This window comes from Podarcis filfolensis (assembly GCF_964270895.1).
Source record: "Podarcis filfolensis genome assembly, chromosome: 8".
Lineage (NCBI taxonomy): Eukaryota > Metazoa > Chordata > Lepidosauria > Squamata > Lacertidae > Podarcis > Podarcis filfolensis.
This window is the reverse complement of record NC_139611.1, coordinates 59013898-59037328: the sequence shown is the minus strand read 5'-3', so window position 1 is coordinate 59037328 and position 23431 is coordinate 59013898. Positions and strand designations below refer to the sequence as shown.

Sequence of the window (23431 nt, the reverse complement as noted above, 5' to 3'; positions counted from 1 at the left end):
AACTGCCCAATAAGCAAGGTCCCACCCAGCTTCCTTGGCTGTCAGTCAGTGGTCACATGACCTGGGTGGAGAAAGCCTAGTCAAGAGCACAGAAATATGCAAAGCATGAGCCCCCGCTCCCATGATGGGGGTTCTGGGATCTGCTGAAATTTTGTGGATCCTCCCCACTTTGCTTTGCTGGTTTACTCACTGAAGGAGGAACTTACTGGCTTTCCACTTGAACCACCTGGCCCTGGAGGTCCTGAGTCCCCCTGGAAATAGAGAACAGAGAATAAGATCCACGTAAGTAGGTTTGGACACAGCAGCCACGGACAAGAGAAAAAACTAGTTTTCTGGGATATGATAAAACTGGGACTATCCAAAGCTACCGGTATATGCATGGTTATGCCTACCTTCTCTCCTCTGGGACCTGGTGGGCCACCAGGATCACCCTAGAATGAAAGCAGAACAGTTGATTGTATTCAGAAGCTGAATGATCCACCGAGGTCATTGCTATTCCAAACAGGACCCAGAATATGTGCCACTTCTGCTACTTCTTGACTCTCTCTTTCCAGGCACAGGTGCACGCTTAAAAGCTCTGCATCTAACAATTTGTTTTTGTTTGTTTTTTGCCCTGGGAATTTCCCCATGAAAACCAGCTCTTTAGCACCCAGTCAGAACGAACACCAATTCAGGATTTCTGTGAATTGCCCCTTGCTCCAATTGACCTTTAAAGAGCGGGTTTTTGCGGACAGAGCTCTCGGGAAGGGGAAAAAAAGATGCCTGGAAGTGGAGCACAGGCCATGCCTGGGGAGCGTGAAGGAAAGGTAAGTGTGAATAAGGCCAAGATTTGCTTTGCCCATTACCCTGTATAACTTTGAACCCATGACTATGGAAAGCATAACAGAGGGGAAGTTGCATTGCAGTCTTCGAAACACTCATGCCCTTTCTTACCGTGTGTACATTTGGCATATTTCTATGTAATTTAACCTGAGTTTGATCTTTCCTTCATTCCTTCTATCTTGGTTATGGAGCTGTTAAATTATGCTGACAGGGTGGGAATGTGTGTACTTGCCCTTTCCCAAGCTGATCGCACTATCCTCCATCCAGGCAAGCAAGAGGCATTATCAGAGTTCAAGGGAACATTCCAGCCAAAGAGGATATGGAGCAAGGCAGGTGAAGGCGGGTGGGAGGGCAGGGGAAAGAAGCTGTGGCCAGGGAGGTGGGTTGGTGTTGCCTGGGGAGAGTCCCAAGGGCCAGGCAGAGAGGCCTGGAGGGTCACATTTTGCCCCTGGACCTGTGGTTCCCCACCCGATATGGAACCCTAAGTGGATGAGAATATATGAAAGATTGGACTCCCAAGGGTAGAGGCAGCTGGCTGGCACTGGCTGGCACTGGCTGACTGGTTGGGTGGTATCTGGGGGAAGATAAGAATGAATTGCACATACAGGCTTCCCCCAGGGCCCCTATTTCAGATTCTTGAAAAGCAGCTCCTCTTAGCAATTCTTTTCACAAAGCTGTCAGTGCTGTGAGCATTGTTTAGGCTCAACACCCACTGGCTGTTGCTCGATGTTTCTCCTGGCTGCCAGTGGCTGCGCTGGAACAGGACCAAAATTCTATAAATGCCTTTCTTTCTTTTTTTTAACACTTCTGTAAAATAACCAAAACAAACACAAAAGACAATGAAAAATATCACCAGAGCGATGCTGTGGTTGGGCCAACAGCTTAACGAGGAACTGTAAGGCATTAAAAGGGTTTGTTTGCACATGACACTGCAGGCAGTGCGAGTTTTAAAAAAGAGCTCCAAATTCTGCGCCTAATTGTTCAAATTGAAAGCTCGCACATATTTTTGTTTGCACAATAAAATATGTAACCTAGATTTGGGTCAACGCATTGGCTCACATTTACTCTTCCTGACCCTCTGCTGTTCCTCGCCATTCCCTTCCCTTGTCTCCTGATGTTACCTGCCCTCTGCTATCAAAAGATAGATGTAAGCTCCCTGGGGCAGAGCCTTTCTTCTTTGCACAGTGCTGTGATTCTCACCCTCATCATCTGCTGCTTGTCAGAAAGAGGGATAAAGGGGTAAAGCAGAACATCAGAGCTTCTCTCCTGGATCCCTGTGAAGTCCTGCTCAGCATCACCTGCTTCCCTTCATGTCATCTGACGCTATTGCTCACATGTTTCCTAATTTATCTCCACAACCATAAGGAAACGTATTTTTAAAACTTAACAACATCCTGTGGTTAGTGAGGGGTGCTATAAACAACCAAAGGGGTTTCTTGGTTATGTTTGGAAAAATTAAAAGAAGAACTAGGAAGCAGTAGGCTTGCTGCTTGGGGAAGTGGGGTGAAGAGTTAACAGGTGATAGAGAGGAGGAGGAGATATTCAACTCTTGTATTGCCTCAAGGGGGGTTATGTTTGACTTAGAAAAAGAAGAAGAAACGATTATGAGTGATTTGTAGTCCGGGAGGTGGTTAAAGAACACCAAGCTTCATCCAATGAGTTCAGGTCTCCAGGGTCAGATGAATGAAAACCCTGGTTGCTGAAGGAGTAATTAATCAGATGCTATTACCCTTTAATAATTCGTGGAGAACAGGTGAGGTTCTAGAAGAGACCTGAGATGGGCAAATGTTGTCCCTGTCTTCAAGAAGAGGGGAAAGGAGCAACCAGAAAACTACAGACCAATTTGTCTGACATAAGGCAAAATTCTGGAACAGGTTATTAAGTGCTTGGTCTGTGAGCATTTAGAAAATAAGTATGGATTGCTAAGAGCTGCCACAAGTATATCAAGAACAAGCCACACCAGGTCAAGCTTACCTCATTTTTTGATAGAGTTATAAGTCAGGTAGATCATGGGAATGCCATGGACATAATAGGTCTTGATTTCAGTAAAGCATTTGACAAGGTCTCTCATAATACGCTTGTGGACAAGTTGGTACAATGGGGGCTGGATGATACTATTATTCGGTGGAGCCACAGATGGTTGAGCTATCATGCCCAGCAAATGTTCATTAAGGGTTTTGCATAAAACTGGAAGGAGGTCTTGAATAAAGTGCCACAAGGCTCTGTCCCAAGCCCTGTGAATGATTTCAATAAGGGTGCAGAGGAGATGATGCAAAGCCAAGAGGGATAGCTAAATAGAATCAAGATTCAAAATGATCTTGATGAGCTGGAATATTGGGCTAAAACCAATAAGAGGAAAATTCAACAGAGGCAAATATAGTCCTTCATTCAAGTGCAAGGAATCAGAATCACATGTACAGGATGGGAGAGACTTGGTTTGGCAGGGGTACATATAAAAAGAATGTATGCACAGGGGGTACTCAAGGGCACACAGTACTGGCATATCTTGTTGTTGTTGTTAAAAAGTGTGGCACTTTCTGTAACAACTTCATGGTGATTACCAGCACCTTTTTTTAAAAAATAGATTAAAGCACTGTCTATGCCCCTTAGTTTATTACAGGCTGAACATGAGCCAGCAGTCCAATATAGCTGCTGAAAAAGCTAATGCAATCATAGGCTGTTCAAATCATGAGAATTGATAGGTCCACTGGTTGGGCTGCATTTGAGGTTCTGTGTCCAGTTCGGTGTGCCACATTTTGAGGACGTGGAAAACCTAGAGCATGTCTAGAGGATAATGAGGAGCCTGGAACCAAATTCTATGATGGATGGTAGAAAGAGCTGAGTAGGCATAGGCTGAAGAAGAGGTGGTTGAAGGGGGGAGATAGGAGAGTTGCCTCCAAATATCCTAAGGGCGGGATCTATTGGACTGCAGGATCTACTTCATTTTTTACCTAAAACACCGAGGGCCACCAACCAGATGCATTACAGTAAGAGCATAAGAGATCTGTTGCTGGATCAGGCCTATTCCGACATCCTGTTTTCACAGGCCAACCAGATGCCCCAAGAGGAAGCCTGACAAGTGACGTAGGTATGGGAAGAATCAATGAACAGGGTACCTCTGAGCACATGTTCAGACCAGGAATCTGTGATCAGTACCACCACACAGCCTAATCCTTCTCAGTCCACCCCCACCCCCACAAGCAGGCTACAAGGAATTTTAATCACAAGCTGCACTCAAAAAGTAAGGGCCAACTGAGACATTTCATTTCATGGGACAAACTGGGCATGCTGCAGAAGACCCAAGGGCAGAGCACCTTACTTTCCCCCTAGTTCAAAGCAGATATTTGGGACATGGGTGTGGGTGTGAATTGGGAAATCACACAGCGCCACACTGCTTGGGGAAGGTGGTGTTAAACTCCCTCCCCCCCCATTTCCCTGAGGCGAATTATCATCCACAAATTGTCGCTCGCCTTGCAAGGAAGAACCTACATGTTTCTGTTCCACCCACGTGGCAGATAGCAGCTTTGGAAAGAGGGATCAGGAAAATGGAATTGGGGACAGCAGGGGTTAAATGCCCCCACCTGCCAGTACCAATCTGATTTGTCTCCACCCACCTGCAAAAGACCTGCATACCTAGCTTGGCACATCATCACAATTATCTGAGCCATAATTTTAACAAAGGATTGAAGCAGTGAAGGAGCCAGAAATGGAAGCCAGGCAGAAATGAAAGTCTTACTGGTTTTCCTGGGAGGCCAATTCCAGGTGGACCCGGCCGGCCCGGAGGTCCTGGTTCCCCAGCGAGACCTTCAGGACCCACGAACCCTGGGTCACCCTAAAAAGACAGGCACAGTTGTTACTAGTGACAAGCCCATCAGTAGAATGGTGGCTCCCCCCCACCCCCAAGAGAAGCATAATCGTACCTTTTGGCCTTTGGGTCCCACAACGCAAATCTCCCCAGGCCGGCCCTGGTTAGGAAGAAAAGGCAGGATGCATGAGGGAGGGGCTTCTTTCCACTTAACAGGGTCAAATTGTCAGAGTCTTCAGAGCTTGAATTATTATTTATTAAATTTATATACCGCCCTATACCTGTAGGTATGAATGGGGGGGCCTCATGGGCTGAGGGTGGGGCTTAGTCAAGGGAGCTGCCTGTGTGTGGGGGGGGGTATATTCTGAGGCTTCAGAACTCCCTTTGAGTGCAAGGGCCATGTTCTCTTGTAAACAATCTTCCAGGGGCCACATTCAGCAGTGCTTAACAACAAATGAGAATTTTCCCCTTTGTACAGTAGTCTAGTCCCTCTCTCTCTCTCTCTCTCTCTCTCTCTCTCTCTCTCTCTCTCTCTCACACACACACACACACACACACACACACACACACACATCCCTCTGTCCTCCATCCAGCCAAGCAGGCAGCATTAGCAGAGTTCAAGGGCACAATCTCCCTGATCTACATACCAGCCTGGATAGCTCAGCTGGTTAGAGCATGGTTCTGATAATGTCAAGGTTGCAGATGTGTATTCTTGCATTGCAGGGGTTTGGACTGACTTTATACTATTGGCCGATCACAGGGGTCAATATTTCAACCCCTATCCTAGGGTGCAGAACCTCAGGTCTAGGGGGCAAATGTGGTCCTCTTGGCCTCTCTAGGATTCTTCCCAGCTCACACATCCCCAGCCACACACCCTCGTCCAACGAAACACCCATCACTGGCCATACTTTGCACTCTCCTTGGGTGCTTTTGCCTGTCTAGAATTGCATTAAAATGTGAAGAGGTCTCCCCTATCCCTATGGATTCAGCAGGGTTCCTCTTATGTCATGTTCCTCCATGACCCTGGCTCAGTCGAGGAGAGATCAATGAAGAGAAGTACAAGGTGCTGTGTGGTTTATCTATTCTGAGCAATCGTTCTAAAGTCCCTGCTCTTCTGATCCAGGAAGCCAGAATGGACAATAATAGTTCAGGGGGAAATGATACAACAGAGTTAAAGGGGAAATGTCACCCAAAGTAGTATGAGCATTCATGCTTTGAAACGCATCTCCATGTGGTGAAAATGAGATTTGATGATGGGAGACACAGCAATGATGGGAAATGCAACATTTGTTTTCAACAGCTCAGCTTCCAGCATCATATCTCAGTTTTGCCAGGCAGAAACGCACTCACATGAGGAAGCAACAAATGAAGGATTTCAGGGAGATGTCAAATAAAAAATTATTAAATGCTATTTTGGTTTAAGTGAACTGATGAGTAATCTTCCTCATACATTTTTCTTTAACCTCAAGGGTGTTTATTTGGATAATAAACTTCTTTTTACATCTGAAGGTTTCAGATTTGAACAGCACCATAAGAGCAACTTCCCAGTGGCATTGTTCACTGTTTGAAGTATCCCTACCAGCTAGAGAAGATCAAAGCTTGGGTCACACAGATGAGTCAGCCAGTGATGTAAATGTACATGTAGCATCTATGAATAACTTGCATGTGTGATTGGCAGAGCCATCACAGACACACCAGAGGATGAAGTTTCAGATGACCCTCCCCAAACAAACAAACCAGCACACACACACGCACGCACACACACACACACGGCTCTGTTCACAGTAGGGATGGGAAGAAAGTTGGCCCAGTTCACATTTTATTGTGAAGCTATCTAATTCACACTTCCTGAGGCAACATGCAAACCAAAATGCAACTATCCTTCAAAATTTACACTTCTACAAATCTTGTAATACAGTTCTTCAACCAAACACTGCATACAGAAATGCATATATTAGCGGAGAGTGTGCATAATAATCAATACTAGGGGAGTTTGCTTACACAAATGGTATCTGAAGAAGTGTGCATGTACACGAAAGCTCATACCAAGAACTAACTTAGTTGGTCTTTAAGGTGCTACTGGCAGGAAAAAATTTTTTTTGTTTTGACTATGGCAGACCAACACGGCTACCTATCTGTAACTGGAACAAATGGTATATTAAGCAAAATTGCATGCAAAAGTTTCTGCATTAGGAGATATATGCACTAACCTGCTGACAAATTTTCATGATAATTTTTTCTAAAAAAGCACCACAAAATTATGCAGAAATGTGGTGATCTGAACTTGAGATGTGAAAAACAAGAAACAGAAATGCACCAAAACGAACAGATTTGCCCCAGTTCTAATCAAGTAATGTCCATGCATGTGTAGAGCAGCTCTATGGCTGTGTACACATTACCATTTACTATGGCTTCAGTGTGCTCCCACAGCTGGTGTTTGTAACGTTAAGCTACATTCACTGAGGTGTGTATGTTTGGGACAGTCATTGTACATGCACAGATGACAGCTTCATTTTGGGGGGTGGGGTTTGCAGGCACGCATTGCCAATCAGGTGGTGAGCATCAGGGGAAGACATCCCCACCCCTTCGCTAGTGTGTACAGTAACATGCAAAGGCCACCTTGTTGTGTTTAAATATGTATAAGGTAAAGGTAAAGGACCCCTGGATGGTTAAGTCCAGTCAAAGGCAACTATGGGGTTGTGGCGCTAATCTCACTTTCAGGCCAAGGGAGCTGGTGTTTGTCCACAGGCAGTTTTCTGGGTCATGTGGCCAGCATGACTAAACCGCTACTGGCGCACGGAAGACCGTGAAGAGTCCCAGAGCGCACAGAAATATTGTTTACCTTCCTGGCGCAGTGGTACCTGTATATCTACTTGCACTGGCGTGCTTTCAAACTGCTAGGTTGGCAGGAGCTGGGACAGAGCAACAGGAGCTCACCCCGTTGCGGGGATATCGAACCGCCAACCTTCTGATCAGCAAGCCCAAGAGGCTCAGTGGTTTAGACCACAGCGCCACCTGCGTCTCTAGTGCGTCTCTAGTGTGTACAGTAACATGCAAAGGCCACCTTGTTGTGTTTAAATGGGTGAAAAAGAGAAGGAGGGCTGGAAGAAGAGAGTGTAAAAGAGAGAGAATCAAAATTGCACAACTTACATCACGCCCTGGGCTTCCTGGTTTTCCTTGAAGACCAAAGTCACCCTTATCACCCTTTTGCCCCTAAAGAAAACAACAGATGACAGGTCTTAGCAATTAATTCAGTTTCTGCCTTGGCCTCACTCCAGTACAGCCTTCATCAACCTGGTGCCCTCCAGACGCTTTGGACTGCAACTTCCATGATGGGAGCTGTGGTCCAAAACATCTGGAGGGTGCCAGGTTGGGGAAGGCCACTCTAGGGTCATCCTCATTATTGCCACAGTCTGGCACCCCCTGCTTCCCTGTCTGACATCCAGTCCTTGTAGCCAGCCAGAGGCCCTCAGTTCTTCTAGCTAATATCACAGCTTCCCTGGAGAGCTCTTGTAAGTCATTTCTCTGAAAGCTAGGAGGCAGTTTGGGAGCATTCTGGATGAAAGGTAGCATCAAGACACAGGAAATAAATAAACAAGACAAATAAATAAAGTTCTTGTAGCAGGACCTTCTGTCATGGGAGAACAACTTTCAAGGGGTCAGCGTCTTCCCTTGAGCCAACTATTCCTTCTCAAAGCTGGGGTGCTTACCTTTTGGCCAACTGTTCCAGCCAATCCCGGAGGTCCCTGTTAGAAACATAATGGATTATTTATTAGTGGTGTAGATTTGTTAAGTCCATGCTATCCCAAATGCTGAGGGCTGGTTTCATCATATAAGCATATACATATAAGCCTAAGGACTTTCACAACTGTCATTTGGAGGGGGAAGGGAGTTATTAGCATCCCTTTCTACACCATCTCAGCCTGAGGCCATGACAGCTTTCCCATCGTGCTCAGACAGTAATAAGTATACTTTTGTTATATATTATTTGTTTTAATGACTGTACTGTTTTAATTGATTTTTTTTCTTCATTTGTACCCACTCTGTGATCATCTGTTGATATTCATTGAGGGGGGGGGGCGTGTGGGATGAAATAATAAATAAATAACTTGGGTAGCTGAAATAAGTAGCTCAAGGCAGATCCACACCTGTTCTGGAGCTACCATTTCCAGCACTCTGAATGAACTACAGTTCCCAGGATTCTTTGGGAAAATTACGTGCTTTAAATGTGCACTGAGTATGCTTTAAATGCGTAGTGTGGATCTATTCTCTGTCCCTTTACTGAGACAACATTTTCCACAGCTTTCCCATCCCATCCCATCAGGAGCTGTCCAGGGTCCTGACTTTACCTGCTTAGGCCAGAAAGGGCTCTGTTTATTGCTTCCAGTTTCTACATGGGACCCAAGCCCCTATAGAACAAGACAGGGGCTACTGTAAAGCATTAAATGGAATATGGTGGCAGCGGAAGTGGTGAAGCCTCTGTCAACCATTAGCTAAGCTGCCTACCTGTCACATAAGGAATGGGTTCTGGCTGCCATTGGTTGAACTGCTCTGATCTCAGAGAGAGAGGTGAAGCAGCAGCAAGGGCCTAGAAAAAGAGGAGGCAGAGGCCTGAAAAGGCAGAAGAAAATAGGAAAGGAAGGTTGGATTCTGGGAGAATGGAGGAGGCCAAAGGGAGTTGAGAGAGAGAACAGGCAGAGAGGAGAATGGTTTGCCATCAACAGCTCTTAAGTGAGAGAGGCTAAATTATTCATATCAATTTGAAATACAAAGCAAAAGTCCTTGGCTCTGACAAAATATATAGTGCCACTATATTTCTGGGTTTTTGTTAATGCATTAAGTGGACAGGGCAGGATGCAGCTGGCCAGGCACAGACACACAGAGACACACACAGTGTCATGACAGGCCTGACCACAGGATGCCGTGACTAAATATTTATCATTCACAGTATAAACTTTGGCCCAGCACACACTGGCCTTTATTCAAATCAGCAGCTTTCAAAGTGGGAAAGAAGAACAGACGTTTTGCAAAACAGCAAACTGGAGATTGCAAAGAGACAAGTGGCTGGTCAGCAAAAGGTCAGAGCAGGGTGACTTGGGCCAAGTTGAAGTGACATTCGATGGACACAGCCCTGCTAAGGTCAGGCTAAACCAAGAAGGCTAAGGAGTAGGGGCTGAATTTGATGCATCTATGCATGGATGTCTGTGGAGCTTATTAACTAGAGAACTCGGAAGAATGAATGAAGAAGCCGCTGAGTGGACCAATCTCTGAAAGCAAGATACAGGCATATGCAAAATTCTGGGTCCCACAGCACTCTTTGGCATCAAAGGTCAGTCTAAAAAATTTCTGTCCAATGCCAGATCATGAAGAAGGACAGGCTATGAGAGTTTGGACCCCTGGGGATAGTCTCTCTGACCTCATCCCTTAATCCTTACTGAGGTGGTAAACCTGCAGCTGAGCTGCAACCCTTCAGGTTGCAAGTGAGGGTCTCACATGACCAGATTGTTTTCCACACTAAACAATTCTCTGCATGCAGAAAACAAAATGTCACAGTGATAACAATGGTAGTACATTCTGATCAAGTGGGTTTTATTAAGCACAGGCAGGAGTGGGTCATTTAAGATTGGTAACTAATCATTTAAGATTGCTACTAATCTATTATAGGTAAGGCTGAAGAGAAATTTCATTCAAAATCATTTTCAACTTGAAATTGAAAAATACCTGGGCAGGAAAGCTCACCCATTTTCATCAGTTTCACAGTCCCAGCAGGAGCCTTCTCCCTCCCCCTGGCCACCATAATGCACAGAGTAGGGGATGCAAGCTGATGGTGGGTGGAGCCAGAGTGGAGAGTGGGTGGAATCAGAGGCAAAAGTGGGTGGTGCAAGAGCCAATGGTGTGTAAAGCCCTAAACAGTTTGGCACTAGCGCTGATGGGAGTTGTAGTCCAAAATTTCTGGAAAGCACTAGTTGGCAAAGCCTGCTGTATATACATGCTTACCTTTTCTCCTTGATCTCCCTTCTCTCCCGGTGGACCTTCAGCACACTTCAGAAAAGATAAGGAACAAACAGGCAGGGAGTTAGTAGGACAGCAACATTGGACAAAGAAGAGGAGAGAGAAGCCAAACAGGCATGACCTCTTTCCAGGGTTGGGCAGCAGCTCACCTGTAATGGGGCTTCAGGTGAGATCCGGACACAGTCAGCACCCTGGAAAATTAATAATAGCGTTACAGGTTTGTGGGTGGGCCAGCCTGGATTAAATTTGTATATTTAATCTGAAGTTCCCAGGGCAGTTCACAGATTAAAAATACTTTAAAATACAGAACAAAACCACAAAGTACATAACAATGACGATGTCACACAAAGGTTTGGCATTGGGATTTGGATATGCCAATTCTCCCACATGGTAAAAGTGTTGATCCCCAAAGCATGTCAGCAAAGTTCCAAGTGTGACAGAGCGAGGAGAACCATGCTGTACTTACACGATCGCCTTTCTCCCCTTTGGATCCATAGACACCTGGTGGTCCACGTTCGCCTTTCCCACCCTGCGCGAAAAGAGAGAAGGAACTCCCTGAGAGAAGAACTGTTGTCATGCCATTGAAAAGAAAACAGAAGCTCTAGGCAGAAGACACTTCCGGAGCGCACAAATCAAACACAAAAGCCCACATGCTGTGGATGTGAGCAGCGCACAATACAAAAACATGACATCACTTGATGTCTGGATGCAAACACATATGCTAGTTTATTAATCTCTTTCAGATGTAAATGCCATCCTTGCCCTTCGCACACTCTCTCCCCAGTTAGGAGCAGGGAGTGAAAGGTGGGTGGGATTTAGATAGAGAGGGGATGAGAAAGAGAGAGAGAAAGACAGGATGACAGCAACAGTATGGGTGGGTGGCATTGGGAGGAATTTCTCCCACAGTCTGTTGATTAAGGTGTGCATAAGCATCAGCCACAATCTTGGCTTGAGGTCTCTAGTCTGAAAATGAATAGCAGGTTTAGCAGCTTTTCTAACATCAGTGGTTGTTTGCCTTCTTTACAAGCCTATCCATTTAAAATACATGACCTCTCAAAGAATCCTGAGGATTGTAGTTTGTTAAGGGTGCTGAGCATTGTATCTCTGTGAGGATGCTGGCTATAGTTCCCAGGACTCTCAAACTACAATTCCCAGGATTCTTTTGGGGGAATCAATGTGCTTCAAATATATAATGTGTACACAACCTCAGGCGCCAGTAGGAACACTCTAGCCACCCTTACCTTAAAATAATTACAAGCATCCTGAAATAAAAATATTCGCAAATGACAGAAGTTGGATTGTGTGCAGTATCTGCAGTTAACAATATAAACATTTATAAACTGCTTAATGTTCAAAAACCTCTAAGCCAGCCTTTCTCAACCTGTGGGTCCCCAGATGTTGTTGAACTACAACTCCCATCACCCCTAGCTAGCAAGGCCAGAGCTCAGGGATGATGGGAGTTGTAGTCCAACAACATCTGGGGACCCACAGGTTGAGAACCACTGCAAGTGGTGACAGTAATTAAGCAGTAAGAGAAAATAACAAATCCCTAGTAACAATGAGAAAAGGAGTGGTTGACGTCTGAGCACATGGCCTGCATTATTGCCTGTTAGTATCAATACACAAATATGCACTATAATTTGGGGAACATTCTGGATAAGGTAATTTACATGCTTATTATGTTGTAGTCCGTTCGTTTATTTAATCTAATCAGAAGAAGGCTTTAAAAGGAAATGCATAGTGATCAGCAGTCCTCTTTAGCCTTACTAATGATAGCAAGCCAGACAGCCAATTCTTCTAGGAATGTTAACTGCAGAAGATTAGGAATGTGGAGCTTGAAGCAGCCGCCACCATTTGGGATTCTGCTAAGGTGAAAGACTTACCTTTAAGCCCGGCGGACCCAGCGTGGCCTAAAGAGATAAAAACAAAATTAATGCACTTGCTAGACGCCTCAGCGATCATTCTGCATGCCAAGAGTAAGTAAAAGGAGGAATCAGGTCAAACGGGAAGAGACTGAAAAGCAAGTATCCAAGCCGACAAAACGTTAAAACTATCAGGGGCTGTGTAACGTGAGCCTAGAGAAAAGAAGATTAAAAGGTAACATAACAGGCCTCAAACTTAAGAGGCTGCCATAAAGAAGATAGAGAGGAACTCTTTCCTCCTTCCCCCAAGGAAAAGACAAATGGAAAAGTTAGTCAAGCTGCAAGGATGGAAAATGTAGGTGTCTTATTGAGAGAGGGAGGGAGGGAGGGCCTCTTATAAACACTGCTGGAACAACCTGAAAAGGGATCCAGAAACGGATGGAGAAGGTGGAGGCCAGCACTAGTCACAGGCTTTGGTGGCTGGGTCAGGCCCATGGGGCCCCATCTGCCTGCTAAAGTTAGGGGCAAGTTAGGGGCATAGCTACATAGATTAGAGGCAAAGTGGATATCCAAGGAGGTAATCTGTGGCAAAGAGGAGGAGATGCTAAAAGATGTGGGTCTAAGTGAGGAAATCAGGACTTGCTAGTCTCATTGCTGTTCACTCTTCTAATCAGGACAGTGTGATGGCATCCAGGTTCAAGACTCCTTGAACATCTCTGCTTCAAGACCCACTGCAGATGGTTCTGGCATCCATATGTTCCATCCATGCAATCATACAGCATCTCCCTCCCTCCCTCCACCACACACACATTCACACATTGAATTAAATATTGACCCTGAGCTTTGACTTTCAGTTTAAAACATACCAGTGGAAAATTGGCTGCCACTGCGATGAATGAAGAGCCCCTGTCAAAAGTTACTATTCTGCAGCTGCTGGATCCATTGTAGGGCCCCCTTTGCCAGGAGGGAGGTCCATAAGGAGGCAAACTTATTCTTATGGCTGGAAGTCACATAAGACCGAGTGCTTTAAGCATCTTTCAGAGAACAGAGTATCTCACCCAAAAGTCTGATTTTTCAGAGTGGCTTGAGCTTAATCTGAGAGGGGGAAGACAAGCCCTAGTTCATTTTTAGGTCACCAATGTGAAAAGGCAGCCCCTGAGCATGCCCAGAGTACATTTCACTTCATCCTAAGCCTAACATGAGGGTGGGCAGAACCTTACAATATAACCCCCCCTCCCCACCACGATACAATTCTGGTATAGTGTCTGCATTCAGCTCACCAAGAGTCATAGGTTGTGCAGGTCTCTGCTAGAGCTTTCAGGCTAACCAACAGACTGGTTATATAGCAGCATAAGATGCTGCCTTCTGCTGACTCAGACCAATAGTCCGTCTAGCTCAGTACAGCCTATACTAACTGGCAGGGGCTCTCCAAGGTTACAAGCAGGAGCCAGTGGCTCAGTGATGGAGATATGGTGCTTAACAAGTTCAGAGATATTGTTGTACACAAGCTGGGAGGGAAGAGTTGTGGCCCAGGGCTGCTGAGACGATTCAGCACCTTGCATTTCATCAAGAGTGAACTGGTGGCCTTTGTAAGAATCTCTTAATATGTCAGATGCTGGCTCCCTTCGGACTAGGAGCAAGAAAAGTCTGGAGGTGGAGATCAGAGCCTGCAGTCAAGGAAAGGGCAGCTCTCAGTGGCAGCAGAGCACATTTTCTGCATGCAGAATGCCCCTGGTGAGAAGTATCGTAAAGGAGAGGCCACAAAGAGGATGCACAAACAACAAGAACTCTGATACAATACGGTTATGGAGGGGAAAGTCATGCAGCCAGCCGCCGCTTGTAATGCAGCTGGACACTAAGAGCCCAGGGCTTGAGCCTTGTATGGCAAGCCAGAAGGACCAAAACACCGCACCGTGTTCATCTTGGGCATTTCTGGATAGGGCTGGGTAGGGCTTTTGTCTTCTACCAAGAGAGGCACTGCCTGTCACTGTAGACAATCCTGAGTTAGATGGACAAATGGTCTGGCATGGAATAAAGTGGGCTTTTTAAGGGAGGGCTATTGTTCAGTGGTAGAGCAGGAGGTCCCATGTTCAACCCCCAATATCTCCAGATAGGGCTGAGAAAGAGCCAGTCAGTGTGGGCAATATGGACCTAGCTGGGCCAATGATTTGACTGGAATAAGGCAGCTTCTTATTGTCCTTTTCTCTCACACACCAATCTGCCCCTGTCCCTCAGTTCATGTTGAGGGTCAAGCCACAGAGTCCCCATTAGAGTATATCCGGGGAGTAGTGGCTAAAAGGGACTCTGGCCAAGCCACCAAGACTAAGATCTGTGGCTTCCCTTCCCACAAATTCCTGTGCAACTGCTTGGCAGTCCCACCATCTAGTCCTGCAGAAGAGTAACCAAAGTAAGCAAGGGAAGGGAAAACTGCAAAGAGTAGCATTGATGCAGCCTCTCCTCCCCACCTCTTCCTTTCATCCTCTGCGCTTCCATGTGCCAAAGTTGTTGCCATGGGAACCCTTGCTGACATCTGGAAGCCATCACAGATTTCTTCAGTGATCCAGATGTTCCAGTGGATGCAAGCCAGAAGGAACAGGGGAAAGTGGTGGAAGAATGGGGGGTAGGATCACAGGGACAGCTCCTTTTAGAAAGCATGCAGACAAAGTTGGATATTCAGCCAACTGGGACAGGTAAAAGGACTTGGGGGGCAGGGGAGAAAGAAGATGGAAATCCAGGTTCCGGGGAAGGAACCCACCACTGGGATGAATGAATCAATGAATGAATCAATGGTCCCTGTTGAGGTTACAATTCTGCAGCTGCTGAGAAGCCTTTTGAGTCAGCAGTTCGGCTGCCAAATGAGGAAGGATCTAAGAATACAGCCTTGTCCCGTTAGAGGCCCTGTGTCTGTGTGTGTGGGGGGGGGTGTCAGGTGATTTCAACATTGCTCACAACTAGAAGTTTATGTCAGTTGCTTCTCTAATTTGGCGAACTGCACATTCAACTACAATTGCAGCTGGGGCAGCAAAACAGTCATGATGCTGCTCTAAGACCAGAAAGAAAGGGATGTAGGTGGGACAATGTTCCCAAGAGTACCAACAGTGTTTGGCTAACTCTTGAAACAAGCAAGATTGTGGGTCTTTTTTAAAAAGAGAGAAGGGGGGGTGTTATGGTGGGGTTACAACAACCCTAAGAGGTAGGCTGGTCTTGCCTTACCCTTCTTCTCATAGGAAATGCTCAGCAGGATCAAGGAGGTTCAGTTGGAGGGGAGTGAGAAATGTCCCTATTTACATCTGAGGAATGTTGGTAGGTGTGGAATATCCAGCTGGCAACCAGAGATGCCAAGCCCAGAGTACTTTCTTGTTCTGAGCATGACCTTGCCTTCTTGACCACCAGCTCAGCTTATCTCCTGCCTAATTAACAGTTTTCCAGGAACGGTTACTCTTGGACCCAAGTTCCTTGCCCTATGGAGCTTTTTTCCCCTTCTTCCCAAATCCACAAATGCATGGCTCCCACTTCTGGAAGTTAAAGAGAGCCTATGTTGCTTCCTGAACCTGCAGCAACTGACATCCTGAACTAGTATCCATCAGCCTGCCTTATCCAAAGCTCATTAGAAAATCAATGCAATATTAACACCAGCCCCTTGACTTACATTTGAAAGCTGTGGCTTCTGTGAGCATGGGGGACACTGCAAAAAGAACAAAACAATTAGAAAACTGGAAAGGAAGATGCCTTCTAATAAAGGCTGCAATAGTTATAATGCAGTTCTGTGCATGTTTATTCAGAAGTACCGGTACATCCTGCTGTGTTCAGTGGGGGCTTTTCCTCAGGTAAGTGAGTTGAGAATAGAGAAGGCTGTATTAACTAATTGACTAGCAGCCAAGCAATTAGTTATTGCAGTCTTCTACAACTTGGTGCCCTCCAGATGTTTTGCCTTGGTGCCTGGGGCAGATGGGACTTGCTATCCAAAACATCTGGAGGGCACTAGGTTGGAGAGCTGACATTTAAAACATTTTGATCAATTAAAAAGGTGCCACCATGAATTGGACAGCAGTTTTTAATTTTAAAAAAGAAATTTGTTTTGAATTTAAGTAATTAAAAAAATCAGTATGTGGTGGGCACCACCTTAGGAAAGGCATCCCTGCTTTTTCCTCACATAGGATGGACCACCATGTTTATGGTGCTGCTGGCTGTGGTGCAAGTGTCCATCAAGGGTGAGGGGAGAATGTTTTTCTTCAGCAGTATTGCTTTATTTGTTTGCAAACATGTGCGGGTTTACTAGATAAATTCATTCATTGACTTACGCCCCATGGGCAAGGACTTCTTTCATCCATCTACCAGTTCAACTATCAATCACTCTGTAATGTTTATGCATTTTTGTGACTGTCAGTATGATGGGCAGTGACACAAATGATCAAACTTTCGCTATTTTTAATGCAATCGGGAAAATACTAAAATGCAGCATTGGAGGGTTAAGCAAATACCTTCTCTGATTCCCTTGTGATATGATCAGTTTGAATCGTCCTATAGCCCATTCCCAAGTACAGGCCAAGCAGCTTATTAGTGAAGGGGGTGTTGGGTGAAAGCCTCCAGTGAGCTAGTGAAGGGACTTAGTTGTCTGAAAGGCAGCTGGCTCCGTCTCCTTTCCCTGGCAAATTTCTGGGCACAGCGAAAGGCTCTCATTATATGTGAGGGTTTGTGGCTTGACCACTGCTTCCTCCCACCAAACCAGTTAAGTGTGAGATGCTTCCCATGGGATGGTCAGCTCTAAAGAAGCCAAACCAGGCAGGCCGAGGCATCTGGTGGCTGCTGCGGTTTCCCTGCATCGGGGGCAACTGAAGGAATGGTGCTTGGAATGCAAACTTACACACTGTTGATAGGGATGTCAGAATGTTGTGGAAATTGCAGAGATGCCTTTCTGGGTATATCCAGCACACCAGCAAGGTGTAAGGCTGGGATATGTGAAACCTGCCCATTTATTTCAGCACAGTATTCCTGTGAGCTCAGATATCCACAGAAACTCCGCAGAGCACTATAGATCACCTTGCTTTTGAGCATAATGTCCCTTGTATAGGACCCTCGTACCTACGGGACTGCCTCTCCTGGTATGCCCCGCAGAGGACCTTAAGGTCCATAAATAGCAACCCTCTAGAGGTCCCAGGCCCTAAGGAAGTGAGATTAGCCTCAACCAGGGCCAGGGCCTTTTCAACACTGGCTCCAGCCTGGTGGAACACTCTGTGTCATGAGACTAGGGCCCTGCGGGATCTGATTTCTTTTCGCAGGGCCTGTAAGACAGAGTTGTTCCGCCTGGCCTTTGGCTTGGAATCAGCCGGATCCTCTCCCCCTCTTTCCTTTTCCTTCTGTGATGGAACCCCTATTTGGGGACTTCCCTGACCAGTCTGGATAGCTGGCCTTGGTGAAGATTTGATGTTTTCTCCCCCCAAACAGTTTTTGATCTGGGCTTCCACTGAAACGAGGCTGCATTTTAAGTTGTACTTTAATCCTGTTTTTAAGTTGTATTTTAATCAATTGTTTTTATACCTGATGTTAGCTGCCCTGAGCCCGGTCTTGGCCAGGGAGGGCAGGGTACAAATTATTATTATTATTATTATTATTATTATTATTATTATTATTATTATTTGTTATTCAGAAGAAACCATTTTTTTAGGCATGCTCTTCATTGTTTTGAGTGGGACATGAAACAAAGTGCAGAGGCTGCCCTTTTCCCTCAGTGAATTCAGTTGCACAACCCCCTTCATAATCCCACCCCCACCTTGGCAAAATTGTGCAAAGGTTTATGCATCCAACTGCATTTTTACTTAATTTTGATAATTTCTAAAGCTTGTCCCAGGACAGAGCCAAAATTGTTTTTGTTTCTTTGTGGTGGCATGGAAGTGACATCAGAAGAGTTCTGATGACTTGGAGGAAAGGTTCTTTCGGTCCTTGGCAAGTGAGGTCTTCATTTACCTACACTTATACAACACTCCCCCACCCCCCGGTATCTGTGGGTTCAGAATAACTGATGGCATCAATGGAAAGACAATATCCACATCAGCAATCAAATCTTCTGGATGACTGTGGCATCCAGAATGGTCTGAACAAGGAGCAGCAACTGCAGAGGCATGTTATGAAGGCTACAATTCCTGACTGTGTAACAAGCGCCAGAGCGCAGAAGGCTTTGCTTGCTTCCTTTTAGGCATTGATAGCTCAGGAGTCTGGAACATACAAAGAAGCCCTCAGAAGGAACCGTTTACTGAGAGCTCTCCAGGAAAGGATTAGCATCAATGAAGTCTTAAGTACTACATGGTAAGCAGGGACAAGCAGGGTTTTGATTCTCAGCCCCTAAAGGTCTGTAATACCACTGAAAGAAATTGTGTGTGTGTGTGTGTGTGTGTGTGTGTGTGTGTGTGTGTGTGTGCTTGGAGAAATTCCTCAAGAAACTTCTCCCCAAAGTAGAACACCTTACAAAACTCTCCATAGGTCATTTGCCAATGCTCCCATTCAAAAGAAATTGAATTCAAACTGCCTTGTAAAATGTTATTCTCACAATCCAATATGGGAATTTCAACCGTTTGTATCGAATTCTTGTGGCTTTCAATACTACCCATATGCTGATGACACTCAGCTTTTCTTCTGTACCTTAGATCTTTTGTCCTTCCTTCAATTCCACATTTCCAACTTCCCCTCTGATATTTCTCTGTGTTAATGTTTCAACACTGTTCTTTATTTGTTTAAAAACAAATAAAAATGCAAAAAGGATGTTTCAATACTGTCTCAAGCTGCATATATCAAAGAGCAAACTTACCAAGTCGTGGTTCAAACAAACCTATTTAACTATATTCCCCTTCCCCACATAGATTACAACAACCCTATGAGTTTGATTGGTCTTACTGTCCTATGGGCATGAGGACTCAAAAATTCATGACAGGAGAGGTCAGAACTGGAGTCTCCCTGATCAGTAGCTCAATTTCTTCTTAGATGCTACACCTATGTAAGCAAAATTACTAACTCACGCTCCATATATGATTCCTCACCTTGTCACCTTGGCCATCTTTCACACCAACCTTTCCAGAAGATCTCACCTCCTCCTGGAAGAGAGCAGAGAAAAGACAGTATTATAGGCTAGTAGTCCACAAACCATTCTTCTAGTATATAAACATAAGAAGAGTCTGCTGGATCAGGCCAAAGGGGACTCATCTAGCCCAGCACCCTATTTCCTATTCTCACAGTAGCCAACCAGATACATGTGGGAAACCTGCAAGGAGGACCTGAGCACAAGAGCAGCTTCCCCTCCCCTGTGGTTCTTAGCAACTGGTATTAAGATGCATTTCTGCTTCCATCTGTGAAGGCAGAGCCTAGCCATCATGGCTAGTAGCCACTGATAGTGAATTTGTCCAATCTTCTTTTAAAGCCATAAATCTGCTGGATGCTCCCATGCTCCCTCCCACGTAGCAAGCCTTCCATGTGGGCCAAAACAGCTTTTTTCTGTCCTGCACTCCTAGTGAAGAGGGAAGGTTGCCAGCAGCTGGAGAAAATGGCTGATGTTCAGAGAACTAAGATTAACATTTAACAGGTGCTTATCACAGCATCTGGAAGTGCACTGCCAGTGATAGAGCATCTGCTTTGCTTGCAGAAGGTCACAAGTTCAAATCCTGGCACCCTGCAGCATGGCTGGGAAGGTCTCCTGCCTGAACACAGGACACACAAAGCTGCCTTTATATGGAGCCAGATCATCGGTCCATGTAACACTGTATTGTCTACACAGGGAGGCTCTCACAGCCTTACCTGGAGATGCTGGGGACTGAGCCTGAGACCTTCTATATGAAAGGCAGATGCACTCCACTGGGCTATGCCCCTTCCCCAAGGGGCTTAGCAGCCCTAGTCTGAAACCCTGGAGAGAAACTGTCATTCAGTGTTGACAGTACAGTCGTACCTTGGAAGTCAAATGTAAACAGTTCCGGAAGTCAGTTCGACTTCCAAAACGTTCGAAAACTAAAGTGTTGGCTGATTGACTGATTGGCTGCAGTCAATCAGAAGCCACGGAAGCCCCACCAGACATTCAGCTTCCAAAAATAGTTCACAAACTGGAACAGTCACTTCTGGGTTTGCGGTGTTCAGGAGCCAAAACGTTCAGGAACTAAGCTGTTCAACTTCCAAGGTACAACTGTACTGAGCTGGATGGTCTGACTTGTACCAATTCAGTTTCCTGTGTTAAACAAGAAATGAAATGGCAGAAGCTCAGGAGGTCAAGTGACCTCCTCCGTCACCCATCTTGGCCTTTGGCTCTCCAGTCTTGCTCCTCAAGGCTTGTGAAGAGCGGTTCTCCTGACAGCAAAATTGTTGCTGCTAACCGGGACCTTGTGGGGGCAGGGCAGGGTGACGGTGAAGCCATGTCTGTGTGGGCACCCTGGCAGAGCCAATCTCTCACTGGGGTACCTGCTCAGCCCCACCCCACCACCATCCTGCCCAGTGAGAGGCAGTGATGCCAGTGTCAGGAGGGTGGCTCTATAGCACCACCCCATCACTCTCCAAAACCTTTTTTGCAGCCTTAGCCAGAGATGCCAGGAACTCAGGACCTGCTGCATTCAAATCAGAGACTATAACAGAGAGTGATGCCCCTTATCTGCCAAATGGCTCACAGACACATATTTTGATTATATCAGCACTGCCTGTCTCTGGGCTGTTTGCTCCCTTTTGCACCATCTGCGCGCTGCAAAAAAAAACCCCACTCAAGTCTCCAGTAAATTCTCCTCACATTCCGACCTTGTTCAGCTGCCCCTGGAACATGCTGTGCAGCAGCTACATGCCTGTCGCTACATCACTCTAAGTCAGGACTGGGGAACCTTTGGCCCATCATATACTGCAGAACTACAATTCCCATCAGCCCTAGCAAGCATGGCTAGTGGCCACAGATTGTGGGCGGTGTAGTTTAGCAATTTCTGAAGGGCCATAGATCCACCTACACTTCAACCATCCAGGGACTAGTCCGCCTACACATCGTCCTAACACCCTGGCCTCTTTCTCCCAACCCACCAGCAAGATGCTTATCATCACACACCCTTGTGCTTGTAGGAATACTTTTCCCGCTCCCACTTATCTGTTGCTCCATCCTGTCAAGATTCACCCCTTGATAAGCTCCGTTTTCTATCCTCTGGCTCTTGTTGCATTTTTCTTCAGTCTGGCTCTTTTGGCTAGTCTCATCACCACCATTAAATCTTGTGGAAAAAATGAGGCAGGTTTGTTTTTGTCCCAGAGGGTGAATGAATGAGGCTTGTGTTCTCATCAATGAAAGAATCTCAAAGGATGGAGAGGAGAGCAACAGGGAAAGGAGGCCCATATGTGGGAGAAGGCAGTTCCAAGTCAGAGAGTTCAGCATTTCTTCCTTCGGCAAGTCAGAACACAATGCCCCACGGTCAGATTTACCTACAGTTGGACAAAGATGTCCATGCCACTTCAGGATGAGGGGAATATCCAGCATGGTTTGCATCTTAATGCAAATCTACCCACTTCACAAAACAAGACATGAACTGATAGGCAGCTGTCCTTCAAAATGCAGACACAAATTATGATGCAGTTCTCCAACCAAAGAATGCACACAAAAGCATATACACACTAAGAGTGCCATGGTGGGTTGACCATCACATCCTGCTGGCTTTTTGTGGCCAGGGCAGAAGAAGTGGGCAGTGGTTTTAGTGACTTTTCAAAGCCATGCCAGTTCCAGGAGCCCTCTCTGCTCAATGGACTGGTTCAGAATCCAGTGGATCCATGGCTGGCCCTGCTGTGACCCAGCCCCATTACAAATCATTTTGGGGTCCTATGCTGGTTATGACTAGCAGGAACACCACCACTTTCTATGGCTGGGAGTGGGGCTTCCAGGGCAATGGAGTCCCACAGAGACGTAGCCCAGCAGATGGCTGCATCTGTTGCCTCCTAACCCCCTTCAGCCACAAGGATCATCATGTTAGGACTGTAGCCTAAGCTAATATTAAATCATCTGGATGTAAGCATCTATTGGCCGTACAACTCATCTCAAAACCAAATCAATGCCTCTACAAGATATGCTGAATTAAATGGGGCTTTTCTATGTAAATAAAAGAAGCACAATTTAATCATATATCAGATATGAATGCCTACACTTGAGCTATGAAAAACAAGAATGTTGTTCACCAGATGAAAGAAAACTTAAGTTATAGGACAGGAATCAAGCAGTAACTGCACCTCTGGGAGAAGGTAAAAAAACTGTTTATGTACCAAGTGATTGAATAATAAAGTGTTTAAATGATTGATTAATCAATTCTGCTGCTGTTTTTAATCTGCCGAAGGTTGTGTTTTGCTTTTGTACTGATGTTTCCTTTTATATCATGTTTTTGTATTAAAAAATGTTGCAGACCCCCTTAAGAACCATCTTTGGTGAGCAGGGATGTAAATATTTCCATATTCTATCCATCATGTCAGCGCACAACTGGCTGGCAGTAGTCTCAGATGGTTTGGATTGCAACCTCTTGCTCCCCCCTTCCCAGTCCCTTCTCTGATGTGTATTTCTTCTCAGTAGGATGTGACAGTGAAAAATAAAATCCCTAAATTGGTAGCAAACATATTCCCAGCAAATGTTGAACGGATGACTGGTGTTTAATTCCAGCAATGCTCTCTCTATACCATACTACAGTGATGGTGGGAACAGGCAAATTAGTTTTCCATCAGCTGGACCATTAAATCTATCTCAGCAGAGGATTAAGACTGCACTGAGTCTCTACAACTTTCCGATTTGTGTATCAAAATTACTTATTTTGATGGGTAATTTCCCCTCCCAAATACTTATCTTTTCTCAAAACTGTTGGGTGCCATTATTTATCCTGACTGCTGCTTCTGATAATGGTTACATGGGTGATCCCATCTAATCAGGGATCACACAGTAAATGGAACAATGCCATGG

The 23431-nt window shown here is 45.6% G+C and overlaps 1 protein-coding gene across 9 annotated transcripts in view; it reads right to left on the bottom strand.

Moving 5' to 3' along the window:
- Positions 1 to 23431, bottom strand: part of COL16A1 (collagen type XVI alpha 1 chain) — a 122378-nt gene that overhangs the window by 57353 nt on the left and 41594 nt on the right. For all 9 annotated transcript variants that reach the window (XM_083625126.1, XM_083625125.1, XM_083625128.1 and 6 more), the window contains exons 9-20: positions 19533 to 19586; positions 16151 to 16186; positions 12523 to 12549; positions 11106 to 11168; positions 10789 to 10830; positions 10625 to 10669; positions 8338 to 8373; positions 7778 to 7840; positions 4743 to 4787; positions 4559 to 4654; positions 393 to 431; positions 207 to 251 (exon numbers count right to left, since the gene is read on the bottom strand). In XM_083625126.1, coding sequence (XP_083481252.1) covers positions 207 to 251; positions 393 to 431; positions 4559 to 4654; positions 4743 to 4787; positions 7778 to 7840; positions 8338 to 8373; positions 10625 to 10669; positions 10789 to 10830; positions 11106 to 11168; positions 12523 to 12549; positions 16151 to 16186; positions 19533 to 19586 — 591 coding nt within the window. The remainder of the gene's footprint in view (positions 1 to 206; positions 252 to 392; positions 432 to 4558; positions 4655 to 4742; positions 4788 to 7777; positions 7841 to 8337; positions 8374 to 10624; positions 10670 to 10788; positions 10831 to 11105; positions 11169 to 12522; positions 12550 to 16150; positions 16187 to 19532; positions 19587 to 23431) is intronic.